This window comes from Rhinatrema bivittatum, chromosome 4 (genome assembly GCF_901001135.1).
Source record: "Rhinatrema bivittatum chromosome 4, aRhiBiv1.1, whole genome shotgun sequence".
In the NCBI taxonomy this organism is placed as follows: Eukaryota; Metazoa; Chordata; class Amphibia; order Gymnophiona; family Rhinatrematidae; genus Rhinatrema; species Rhinatrema bivittatum.
The window spans coordinates 413881721-413895596 of record NC_042618.1 but is presented as its reverse complement, the minus strand read 5'-3'; the positions used below and the strand labels follow the sequence as shown (position 1 = coordinate 413895596).

At 43.7% G+C, this 13876-nt stretch overlaps 1 protein-coding gene across 5 annotated transcripts in view; it reads left to right on the top strand.

The window, feature by feature from the left end:
- ARIH2 (ariadne RBR E3 ubiquitin protein ligase 2) overlaps positions 1–13876 on the top strand; it is a 177853-nt gene that overhangs the window by 110563 nt on the left and 53414 nt on the right. For all 5 annotated transcript variants that reach the window (XM_029601273.1, XM_029601272.1, XM_029601271.1 and 2 more), the window contains 2 exons: positions 2669–2816; positions 3836–3957. In XM_029601273.1, the coding sequence (XP_029457133.1) occupies positions 2672–2816; positions 3836–3957 (267 nt within the window). In that variant the 5' untranslated portion in view covers positions 2669–2671. The remainder of the gene's footprint in view (positions 1–2668; positions 2817–3835; positions 3958–13876) is intronic.

Below are 13876 nucleotides of genomic sequence, written 5' to 3'. Positions count from 1 at the left end.
TACCCTTAACATAAAGCTTGGGGGTAATCAGCATGGAGCGGCAGCTACTACCGTTAAAATTTGCTGGGCAGGCTAGATGGACCATATGGTCTTTTTCTGCCGTCATTACTATGTTATTACCATTCTTCATAAAACATTAAACAGCAAAATAAAGAAATATAAACCATCGATCATAATAGTAAAATCATATTCATAAAAATAATAAATATTTCAAACCAGTTAACAAATAGAATATCCAAAATTTTCCAAACACCAATTAATATTTCAAAACAGCAGACGTATCAAACAGCAAGTAATAATGTAAAACAAACAAGGATTTTAATTTGTAAAAAATAAATATATCCCTCTCCCTATACCTGGCAACTTTTTATTTCCAGATGCCCAGAGATTGTCATGGATTAAAGGGGGGGAAAGGAGGGGAACACACACGCTCACACATTCACTCTCCTCTGGCTGCCTGCAATTCCTCTTCTTTTTTGGCATTGCGGACCACTGCCAGTATGACTAACTGCTGCCACCCACTTGCACAGGGCCTGGATACAGGTAGGTGATTTGCTGATTGCAGGGTCAAAGAAAAAGTGAAGTAAGGGGGAAATTTGAGATAGGTGGCCAGTGTTAGCAAATGTATTTATTTTTTTATTCCTCACCTATTCACCTTGCTCTAGGCAAGTTACAGTAACTTCAATGCTTTAAATCATTTTAGCACAATAAAATGGTAATCCACAAATAGTATATTTTCATGCATGAATCATAAAATAAATACAATAAACCCTATAAAATCTACAGCTATATTTGCCCTTGTGGTTCCTGTGCCATTTTTGTACATATTTGAATGTTTTTTGCTTCTTTTTTTGAGGACCAGCAGTTTCCTCCTCCTCCTCCTCCTCCTTCAGGGCTTCCAGCTCAGTCAGAACCAAGACTGAGATCTAGCACCTTTTTTTTTTATTTGCAACTGATCAGAGATTTTTCTTCTCTTTTATATACCATCTCAACTCATTGCAGTGACCATCTTGAGCCAGAGGCCATGCACCAGGGCTCTATCCAGATCCCTGCAGTCATAGACCTAAAGCTGGCCACAAGGTGTTGTTATTGCACAAAGCTATTGCCTCCCTCCCCCAACCCAGGGAAAGTGCGTACCTCTTCAGCATCACCAGCCCTGGCCAGCCTTGGACTCAGAAGACCAGAGCCAGGAATTGAACCCAGATCCTTCTGAATGACAGAGTTCAGCGCTGCTACCAAGCCGGCCTTGTTGCGAGCTTCTGTTTATAAAATGAAATCATAAAGCTGGCATGATGGCTCGGTGGCAGTACCATGCGGCAGTGTGGAAGACCTGGGTTCAGTTCTTGGGTCTGGTTTTCTATTCCCTGGGCTAGCTGGGGATGCCACAGAGGTAGCGTTCAGAACCATTTTTATATAGGGGAGAGCACCATTCATCGCACAATGGTGTCACCTATTGGCCACATTCAGGTCCTATGATTGCATGCCCTCGGCCGAGGACCACCACTGCAACGACTGGACTAAAGTAAATTGTCAGGGGGAATATAAAATAGGGAGAGAAAAATCCCCAAATAGTTGTGAATGAAGGATCATAGTGCCAAATTCCTAGTTCCAATTTTAAATGGAAGCCTACAGGAAGAAAGGTACCACCATCCTGCTCCACTCTCTCCAAACGAAACACCATAAAATCCTGTTTGTAATCTTTTCCTGCAATCCAGTTTGACATAATCTGTCTGCTCTTGCAGTCATAAGAACATAAGAAATTGCCATGCTGGGTCAGACCAAGGGTCCATCAAGCCCAGCATCCTGTTTCCAACAGAGGCCAAACCAGGCTACAAGAACCTGGCAATTACCCTGTAATAGTAACTTGTATCAACATAAATGGAATCCAGCAGAAAACAAAGCTGGATTATTGAGCAAAAGAGCATCTGTTAGCTATCTTTTGCTTTGAGAAACTGAAGCAATTTCTTGTCACAACAAACACAAAAATCAGTTATATTAAAATGCCTTCAAATGGTGCTTACAGCATTATACAGCCATGGGAGCATAAAAAAAAATTTGTGATCAAGTTGTTCTAAACAACTTTTTTACAGCTCTGACTAATAATACCATAAAGCAGACCATCTGGGTGTGTAAATTTTGGGGCCTCGGGACTGGCACCTGCCACCAAACCCAGGTGCAGGAACTGCCACTGGGACTGGGTGGAAATACCACTCCTGGAGTTGCAGAAGAGAGGCTGAGGGAGAGAGCAAAAATGACAAGAAAATAAAGAGAAATGTTTTGAAAGATGTTAAAAAAAAAAAAAAAAAAAAAAGTAATAAAGCCCCAAAAATGCTTTAAAGAATCTTTTTCTCCCTTGCTCCTAAAACGTTTGGCATGCTCCTCCATTTTTTTCTAAAACTGCTGTCTGGTATTGTGAAAGTATTTCTGACTGTCTTTTGTTTTTTTTTTCCTAGTCTGCTGTGTTTAAAAGCTTTGTTAATTGGCAAAGTGACTGGGAATTCCTCAGGTGGAGACGGCATAGAAAGTTGCACATGATATCTTAGGGGATACGACACTGCCCGCATTGTCCCCTCCCCCTTCCCCCCCGCAGGCTTCCTTAGATACAAATGGCAGTCTCGAGATTGCTAGCAAGTTTGATTATCTGCATGTCTCTTCTTTTCCTTCTCAGGTAATGGTACATTCCTCCCATCACTGCGCAGTTTGTATGCAGTTTGTCCGAAAGGAGAATTTGCTGTCTCTGGCTTGTCAGCACCCGTTTTGCCGTAGCTGCTGGGAGCAGTATTGTACAGTACTTGTTAAGGATGGGATTGGTGTTGGTGAGTTTGGCATGGAATCTCTGCAAGAGTGAAACAGAAACATGACAGAAAAAGACTATACAACCTATCTAGTCTGCCCAGCCATATAACTGCCCAACTCTATAATCCCTTACCACTCTCTGAGATTCTCTGTGCCTGTCCCATGCTTGCTTGAATTCAGATACTGTCCTTATCTCCACCATTTCTACAGGAAGGCTTCTCCTTTTCTGTAAAGAAAAGTGGAGCATGTTACAGGCAGCATCCAGCACATGAGCTAAAATATGTTCCATGTGCTGAGGCATCCTAGTGTCTGAAAGTGGAAGTGTCATAGGAGTGATCTCCTCTCCTGGAGCAGTATGGGCTTGACTGGGCATAAAACTAAGAAAACACTATGAAGAAATCAACATCCTTTTCTAACCCAGTCTGCAGCACTTGCTGTTACTTGCATGTTTCTTGCTTAAATTGAAAAGAAAAAGTTGCCTGTGTTCAGTTGGGTCCCCTGTTCTAAATGTATAAATTGTATCCAGGCCTGAAATAGTCAGAGATCTAACTGGTTATTGTCTTGCACGGGGCAGATATCAGAGATTCTGATTTTTATTTATTTTGGAATTTATATGCCGTGAATCCAAGGGTCTAGGTGGCTCACAAGGAACTAACCTACATAATTTTGGCAATCGCAGAAATAACAAAATAAAATAATAGGTTAAAAACAAACATCATCCATAAAATGATCAAGAACATTATTTTTAAATGTACATTCACAGGTTTAATAGCATGGAGAAGGTCACGCTCTTCCTAATTGTGAACTCTGATTCATTTTGAAGTGATTTGGGGGATGCCAACTCCAAAGTGTTTGGAAATCCAGATCTGATTTAGCAAGTGTTTTCTTCCATTCTCTGTGCCTATGAAACAAAGAGCTGATAAACTGACCCCTGTGCATATTGAAAAAAGGAACCTGCATGTGCGCTATGAAAAGAGGAAGTCACATAGGGCACAGGCCTATGATATATTAATGCTGATTTATTGTGTGTTTTGTGTAGGAGTATCTTGCATGGCCCAAGACTGCCCTCTACGAACACCAGAGGATTTTGTCTTTCCTTTGCTACCTAGCGAGGACCTGAAAGACAAATATAGACGCTACCTCTTCAGGGACTATGTTGAGGTATTCCTATTACAATTTTGTGCGTATATATTAGGGTTTTATTTTATAAGTTTTAGAAACTTGTATTTAATTTGTAACATATTGTAAACACACCCTTTATGATTATACATGCGGTTTTTCAATATTATAGCATGGTTTATATGTAGCAGTTCCAGCTCATGTGATAGAATTACTTCCTTATGCTGCACTAGGACTCATAGGGAATTCTATAATAAACTAACATTATTCTTTATTAATATGCTCTGCATAAGGTATAATATTTTTGAAACTGTATTTTATTTATATTTTCAGAAAGAACATACATTGTACCAGTTCTCTTGCAGAGATGTAAATATGTAAAGATAATAATGGTACTATTTATAATAAATTAAAGAAAACTTATTACAAGAAAAGTGAAAGCTTTCAGGCTACATTTTTTTCCCTTTTTTTTGGCTTTGTTCACAGTGGTATTTTAAACAAGTATTACATTGCAAGTAACCTATGGAAAAGTAACCTTAAGCGGATAATCAATCTACATATAAAAGGCTTGTGTTAGTCGGTCAGTCAGTCACACGGTCATATCTGTCTGTGGCCACTAGGTTGTGCCCAGAACAGTGGAGACAATATGCTATGTCTGCAAAGCCCTGTCTGTCAGGCTCCCTCATAGACACACATGTTCACAGAGACCTTCACACACACAGGCTCTTCTCTTAATTTAATACATTAAAACAATATTTATCTTTTCAACTTTTGTTTGATTTTGAACATTTACATCAGTTGTGACCAGACAACTCTAACAATGTCAGGTACTTTTCACTAATATGCTGCATTTGCAAAGCCCTGTCTTTCATGCTCCCATGCACTGGTAGACAGACCTGATCATCTGTTGAGGGATGGGGATACATGACAGCCCTCTCATTCTTTGGCTACCATGGGGATGGCATCCGCACTGGCCATCCTGCAGGCCCCTTTAGCCGCCACGGGACTGCATTCCACAGCGGACGGCAATGGAAGATGTCTAATATACTCTCAGTGTAGTTTCCTTATCATCCCCTAGATCAGTCCAGACGAATGGGTTTTTCTCCCCTACCAGCAGATGGAGACAGAGAAGAAAAGCTTTACTGTCCCACTGGTGCATAAAATAGTGTATCAGCCAAGGACCCAGATTCTAAACTCGATAATAGTGTAAGTACACAATGTAGTCCTATATATAGCAGACCTCATACATAGTATACATATTTCATGCTAATTAGCATAAGTATACCGCAGTATAATCATTGGTCATATAGTGTCCAAAATTTTTTTAAGAATTTTCTTCTGCATACGTGAGCATTAAAGCCTATTGGCATATTGTAACTTCGCAAATTTTGCATAACATTTCAATCAAGCACTTAGCTTAGTAATTCCGAGGAGTAAGCAGAGACATGGAGGTGAGGACGAGCACGGTGGCAGGCCCTGCTCGTCGTGCCTGCCACCGTGCTCGTCCTCACCTCCATGTCTCTGCTTACTCCTCGGAATTACTAAGCTAAGTGCTTGATTGAAATGTTATGCAAAATTTGCGAAGTTACAATATGCCAATAGGCTTTAATGCTCACGTATGCAGAAGAAAATTCTTAAAAAAATTTTGGACACTATATGACCAATGATTATACTGCGGTATACTTATGCTAATTAGCATGAAATATGTATACTATGTATGAGGTCTGCTATATATAGGACTACATTGTGTACTTACACTATTATCGAGTTTAGAATCTGGGTCCTTGGCTGATATTCATTTTTGTGTTACTGGGCAGCTGTTCCCTACTTTAGATTGGGTGCTGTAGGACTTTTGTGATCGCATAAAATAGTGTGCCATCTGCAGTCATTCAGCATTCTCTGTTTCCGACAGATAGTAGAAGTACAAAATGCTGTCAGATTTTGGAGATGAAGATTTAATCCCAGAGGGAGCTAGATCCTATTTTTGGGACATCCCCTGGTGTAGAGTATGATTGAGCAGGGAGTAAGTGGCCCTTGGTAGACTCGTACCCATGTGGTTAGGAGAGTCTGATAGCCAGTGGTGCTGGCTCCCTCCTTCCCTTTCCTCCCTCCCTGTAAAGAGTTCTCTTTCTAGCTTCCCACAGAAGACTACAAAGAGGGAGTATTCCTTTCTTTATATATTTTTGCTTTGGGTGTTTTCACTTTAAGAAACTGGAATTAAAAAAAAAAATATATATATATATATGTATCAAAGGAATCTGCAAAGGATTGAGGCTGCATAACTGTATCCTTTTCTGGAAGAGGTCTTGGATTTATTAAAGGAACCCAGGGTGATTACTTTGGTCGCATCAGGGCCTAAGATCACTGTTCTGGTAGTCAGCTGCACTACAGTCAGAGATTCTCAGGGAAGGGAGATGGAGGAGGTTCATCTCCAGAGAATTTTTACATTTTGGCTTTGGTGCTCAAGTACGATGGTTTACAGCAGTGTTTTGACACGTGCACGTCTGCGTTGTGTGTAGTGGATTCTGATAGCAGACTCTGAGAGAGTTAGTTATTTTTTTGGGAGAAGGGTAGCAGATCGTTTAGAATCTGGTGTAGCCTTTCTCGTGGATGCCTTGTATAGTTTAGTCCACATAGCAGCCACTTTTATGCTGTTGGCAATGTCAGCTAGGTCTCTGCTCTGGTTGCACCATTGGGCAGCCGAACTGTGGTACAAGTCACAGCTTGGTAATCTAACCTTTTTTGAAACAAATTGCTTTTTTTGAAGGTCTAAAGAAGGTAGTCAAGCACCTGGGAGAATCTGAATCTTAGTCTAGCGGAAGTTAAGCCTAGAGGTGTACGTAAGTTGGTTTGTCTTTTTTTTTTTATAACTTTTTGTTTTAATAACAAGATAATCAGACAGTGTCAGAATCATTGCTGAGAATACCCAACGGCACACTAACATTGACAATGAACAAAATACATTAATGGCATATGTGAGCAAGCATAATTATTGTAGTCTAGAACTGGAGCTTTGGATGACCCTACAGTGCAGATGTTTTAAATAGAGGAAGGGTATAGACATCTTCCCCCCCCTGCAACAATATGAAAAGTGGGAGAGCATACAGATATACAAATATATGAAGAATTGCAAACACTCCAAATAGAAGAACAGCGTTAAGGGGAGCTAAACCAATGTACCCAGAACTTCCCCCAGATAGAATCATATTTTTGAGAGAACCCTGAAGAGTGACAACCGCTCAATCCAGGCTACTTCAAAGACTTGGGCTTTCCAATGATCCAAAAGAGGAATACCTTTCCAAAACTGGGCAATTGTGAATCTAGCGGCCAACAGCAACTAGTCAGTTACTAGGCAGAAGTTCAGAGACTCCAGACTGTATCGCCCTGGGAAGGATTCGTCTTCAGCGCAGCATCCAGTATACTGTTAAATCTCAGCACTTTTCAGCAGGCTGGTAGATTTCTCATAAAGTTTCATGCCCCAGTTCAGGGGAATCTTAAGGGTGTACAATGAGATTGTTGGTTCACTCTCTGTATATATGCATAGGATGGCAGTGGGCCCGCTTTAACAAAAAAAGGGACCAAGATAACAGTTCAGGGGATCCTTTTTAGCCTTAGAATTTGTGTGTCCAGTGTTTGAGGCATTGGTTTGACTTCTGTTGAATACAATGATCCTGGTTTTAGTAGCAGAAAGAAGTCTGGGAAGATATACCATTGGTTTTGTGGTGCCTTCATCAGCCCATTTTTTACCTCAAGAAGGCAAGCATGTCCTTGCAAGTGCTTTACTTTCAGATGGAAACTGCACTCAGTGCTAGCTGTAGTCAGGAATTCCTGGCGTCCTTAAATCGGACAGAGGCAATATCCCATTCGGAGTGATCATCAGAAATTTCTCAGGTTTGTGGTACTCGGAGGGCATTTTAAGTTTCAAGCACTTCCATTTGAGGTGGCATCAGCCCCTTGCACATTTTTTTCCTCTGGGTGGGAAAGGGACATGAAAGGAGGGTTCCTGTTGATGCCATATTGGTAGATTGTCTAGCTATTCCCATTCAGAAGGAAGTAAAAAAATTTGGGAGTCTTTTTGGACTCCCAGTTGACAGTGAAACATCAAATATGTCATGTTTCAAAAGTGACTTTTTACAAATTGAAGTTGGTTAGACCATTAAAGTTTTTGTTACCACATGATCTCTTCTGCTCAGTGATACAAGCCCTAGTACTGAGCCATTTAGACCACTGTAGTGTTAATATGTGGAATTACCTGAGACATTGACTCGTGTTGCAGCTGGTCCAGAATGCTGCCACTAGAGTTGTAATTGGTCTTTCACGGACAGAGCATGTTACTCCAGTGCTGCAGGATCTCCATTGGCTACCGGTCAGGTGGAGGACAAGATTCAGGTTGCTGAACATACTGTATAAATTGTTGAGCAGTTCTCACCCATGTGCATTAAGAAATTTTATTGAATGGTACACTCCAAAACGGGTTTTATGTTCAGAAGGTACCCGCTTGTTGGCTATTCTCACTGCCAACAAGTATAAATGGGTTCAGATAGGAGCACGGGTTCTCTCTTCTGCAGCTGTGGTAGAGTAGAATAAACTGCCAGTAAAGCTCCATGAGCAGCAGAATATAAAACTATTTAGAAAAGCTCTTAAGACAAAGTTCTTTGAACAGGCATTTGGATGATGTATTAATGTTTTAGTTACTATGTTTGACATTGTGAAGTCTAGTTTTATACAATGTATTATGATTTATGTTTTATGAATGTATACTGTAATCCGCACTGAGCATATATTAGGAAGATGCGAAATATAAGAAATATTAGGAAGATGCGAAATATAAGAATATAAGGCTGTAGGCCTTCCACAAGGCCTACAGCCTTGTGCAAGGATGGTATCCTAGTTCACCCTTATTTAAACAACTGGCTTATTTGAGCAAAGTCAAGGGTCATTTGCCAACAGGCCATTCACAAGGTTGTGCAGAGGTGGCAGTAGTTAGGATGGCTATATCACATCACAGAGAGATCGCATATACAAAAATTGTAATCAATCATTTATTAGAAAACACAAAGTATTCACCTATCTAGACATTTAAAATCTAAACTCACACATTCATCCATCAATCACACATCAACCATGTTAAAAACCATCTGCATGAGAGCGGATGACGTCACCGCGCGGGTCGGACGGCTGATCCCGAGCTGCTCCCCGACCGCTCCTAGCATCAGCCTTCATCGGCGCCCAGAGGCCTCGGTTTTCGCCCCAAAACGAGGATCTGGCTCAGCAAGTGCTGCTATGGCAGCTGGCAAGAAAAAAATCGATTTAAAAAAATTTTCTTTCGCCGCGGGTGCGGCCGAGCTGGAAACGGGCAGCGTGGCCAAAATGGCGGACGGGCCAGGAATCTCTCCCGAGGTGGAGGGGGAGGTGACCCCAAGGTCCCCTGAGTGGGGAGACAACGAAATGCCCTCCCGATCCGAGTTTACAGCGTGGTTTGGGGCGCTGCGAGCAGATATGGCACAGAATAAGAAGGACATGGAGGCAATCATGTCCAGCCTAAAAACGGAGGTAGCAGAGATCGGACACCGAGTGGAGACCTTGGAGGAGGGCCTAGAGGAGCAACAGACTTACAGCCACACTCTCGGTGAGGACCAGCAGAAGCTCATCGATGCCCAGGACATATTATCCAGGCAAGTGGAAGACTTGGAAAATAGATTAAGAAGATCTAATCTATGATTTAGGGGCATTCCAGAGGCCACTGATAATAGTGACTGTATAAAGGTGGTTCAGGACATTTGTAAGATTCTGCTTCATCCCGAGACGGCTCCAGCGGAGGAGACACCTATTGCTTTAGATAGAGCACACAGATCCCTGGGGACCCCAAGAAATAACCAGGCCAGGGATGTCATTGCTTGCTTTCACAATTTCCAGGTGAAAGAGCGGGTGATGACGGCTGCCAGGGCTCAAGGCTCCCTGCAATGGCAGGGGCAACGGATTGAAATTTTTCAAGATTTGTCCTTCACCACCATTCAAAAGAGGAGAGAGTTCCGGGCTGTGGTGCAGGTCCTGCGTGATCAGAACCTTCGATACCGATGGCTGTTTCCCTTTGGACTGAGCTTTTCTATTAATGGTATCTCCTCCAGGGTTCAAAAGGTGGCAGAGGCCGAGGATATTCTGCGCACGGCAGGCCTCCTGACGGAGGCACGGAGATCGGCGAGGACTGGTACACTGGAGACGCCACTCAGGAGAGACTTTCCAAAGTGGCAGCGGGTGCCCAAGGGTGGTAAAAGGCTTCGTAGGAACTCTGAGGACTCTAATGCCTCCAAGGGGCCAGGCTGAGGGGCGGGACTTACGAGGAGGGACACCTCCTCGCGGACTCTAGCTTTGTGCGGGGCCTGTGTCATGCCTGGATCCACAAAGGCTGAGGTCTATTGCCAGGTTCAATTGTTTTCTACGTTTTAGGTTGATGGGGCGACCGTTGTTTCTCTGTGTTTATTCATGTGCGAGCGGAAGGGGGGACGGAGCTTGCTCGGTGATGGCATCGCTCTCCATGCTTCAAGCTCACGTAATGAGTGGGCGCATAAGGGGTGGGGTGGGGGGGAAGGGTGGGTGGAGGGGGAACTGTTCGAGCCTTAGATGTTTTCTTCCTGGCAATGCATTCGGGTGAGGGGGGTAGATTACAGCTTCTTGGCTGGGTATGGTTGGGGGGTGGGTGTCAGTGTTTACCTGTAGGGAGGTGGAAGAGATTTTTTCTACTATGTATTATTTAGATGGATAGTCTAAAATTAATCTCTGTGAACACGAAAGGTTTGAATTCGCCTATGAAAAGGAAAACCTTTATTCAGGATATGAAACGGTTACAGGCTGATATCGTGTTTTGTCAGGAAACGCACCTGCTCAAACGGTATGAAAAGCTGTTGGCTGCTAGGGACTACCCTCATTTCTATCATTCAGCGGCAACTAAAGGGGATAAATATTGTGGGACTGGTATCCTGTTTTCCCAGCATGTTACCCCAGAGGTGGGCACGATCTTAAGGGACGTAGAGGGCCGCTATATTATGCTGAAGGTGAAGCTATACAACACACAATACACGCTGGTTAATGTTTACGCACCCACAGGTGACCAGGGAGCTTTCTATGGGAAATTATCCAAGTTATTGGGAGACTGGGCGGAGGGGCACTTAATTGTTGGTGGGGACTTCAATCTCACTAGAAACCCTTACCTTGACAACACGGGCTCTAGTCCGGGAGGGAGACGTAAGGAGAGACGAGCCCTCAAACATCTGATTGATGATAGGGGCCTTACAGATATCTGGCGACTTTTAAACCCCACGGCTAGAAATTACTCCTTTTTCTCACACCCGCACCATTCCTACTCTAGGATTGATTATTTCCTCCTTGACAAAGCATTGGTCAGCCAAGTCATGGACGCTGATATTGGTAGTATCACCTGGTCTGACCATGCCCCGGTGTGGATTTCGCTGCAGCGGTGTGGGGGGGACCAGGGGACGCGATTCTGGCGGCTCAACGAACGTTTACTGGATGATAAGGCCTTTGTTGTAAATATTAATGAGGCCATACGGGACTTTCTGGCTATTAACGATAATGGGGAGGTGGCCCCTGGTACACTATGGGAGAGCTTGAAGGCCTTCCTACGAGGCTTATTTATTTCTAGGGCGGTCTATGTTAAAAGAGACAGTGCTAAGAAACGCCTACAGCTTCTAGAATCTATCGCACACTTAGAGCTCCGTCATAAACGGACTATGGAGACCCACATTGCACAACAGCTACGGGAGGAACGTAGGGCTCTTCATGAATTAGAGATGGGAAGGGTAGCGCACCAGTTAGAGCTTCTCAACCAACAACATTTTGAATATGGCAATAAAGCGAGCAAGCAACTTGCACGGAAATTAAGGGAAAAGGAGGCAGCCACTCATATTACAAAAATCCGAACCTCGGATGGGCAATACATTCACTCGCAAGGGGAAATAGGCCAGAGATTTAATGCGTTTTATCAAGACCTGTATGACTCTGACCCAACTATCACAGACCCTGAGATAGCTAATTACCTGGAGAGTGTTCACCTGCCCGCCCTGGAAGAGGCTGACAGACAGCGGCTAGACAAGGAGGTGTCACAAATGGAAGCTCTTCAGATTATTAAAGAGCTCAAACTGGGCAAGTCCCCGGGACTGGATGGGTACTCTGGGAAGTTCTACAAGGTATTCGGGGCCCTATTAGCACCACCCCTTATCAACATGTTTAATGACTTGAAGGATACTGGCAGAATCTCCCAACAAGCCAACACTGCGGGAATTACTATCTTGGCTAAACCCGGGAGGGATCACACCCTATGTGGATCTTATAGGCCAATATCTCTCATTAATCTAGATCTCAAGATACTGGCAAAAATTATGGCCAGACGGCTGGGGAGTGTGGCCCATCTGCTGGTAGCTCCAGATCAGTCAGGGTTTATTCCAGGGAGGTTGGCTTCCGATAATGTACGGCGGGTTGTTGAATTGATTGAACATGTCCAGAACCATGATATCCCGGCCACTCTTTTATCCGTGGATGCTGAGAAGGCCTTCGATAGAGTCCACTGGCCTTTTTTATTTAAAGTAATGACCAAAATGGGGCTGGGAACGAACTTTCAGTCATGGGTTCATAAATTGTATGACCACCCCCAGGCCCGCATTAAGATCAATGGAGCATACTCCTCTCCTTTTGAGGTCAGGCGGGGCACTAGGCAGGGTTGCCCCCTGTCCCCCCTGTTGTTTGCCTTGACATTGGAACCTCTGGCAGAGACGGTTCGCGGTCCATTACTGGCATCTCCGTGGGAGGGGCTGAATACAAAGTCTCCTTGTTTGCGGATGATCTCCTTTTCACGGTCACCAACCCTGACTCCTCATTATCCGCTTTGGCAAAGGAAATTAGATTGTTCGGGAGGGTGTCTGGCTTCAAGATGAATGAGGACAAATCTGAGTTGCTTAATATTTCTATGCCCGATTTAGTGTACTCAAGGATGGCTGCACATTTACCCTTTAAGTCGGCAAAAAAGTGGATAAAATACTTGGGGGTCAAGATTTGCCCGGATCTGCGGCAATTATTTGACTTAAATTACACCCCGCTTGTCACTTCCATTCAGTCTATCCTGGATAGATGGGACAGAATGAATCTCTCTTGGGTGGGGCACATTGCGGCGGTCAAAATGACGATTCTCCCTAAATTTTGCTATTTATTCCAGACCTTGCCTGCTAAAGTCCCTCTTAAAGCTCTGACTCTTTGGCAACGAAAGCTCTTTCGATTTGTCTGGAAGAGAAGGCCTCCACGGGTGGCTAGGTCAGTTCTATATAAGTCTAAATTACAGGGGGGTCTTAATTTCCCTAATCTGTTATGGTACTACGTAGCTAATTTATTAGCTGTGATTATCAATTGGCACTGTCACAGTCAGATCAAGCCTTGGATAGTAATAGAGAAGGCGATTGCAGGGCCTCCTCCCTTGACTACCAGGGTTTGGGCCCCACACACTCCGACAGGGGACGGACTAACAACTTTCTCCCGGGTGGTGCTGGACACTTGGAAGTCTTGGAAAAGGCGGCTTGTAGGTGATCTGGTGATGTACCAACATACATCGTTCTTGCATAATCCATTGTTCCCCCCGGGGTTGGACGCAGCGTTCATTCGACGTTGGCAGCACAAGGGTCTCACTACTTTGGGGCAACTTTGGAAGGGTGGTCTACTCGTCCCTTTCCCCGATTTACAGGCTCAGTTTCATTTAGATCAGTCAGACCATTATACCTACCTGCAGCTTTCCCATCTTTTTTCCACTTACAGGCTATCTCAGCTGTTCTCTCAGGAACAGCCACTTTTTCTCACATTCTGTAGGAACGCCGATCAGGTTAAGAGACATGTCTCTCGGGTTTACGCTCTATTAAATAGGGGCACGGGTGTGGCTGACACGCATCTAGTCCACTGGAAC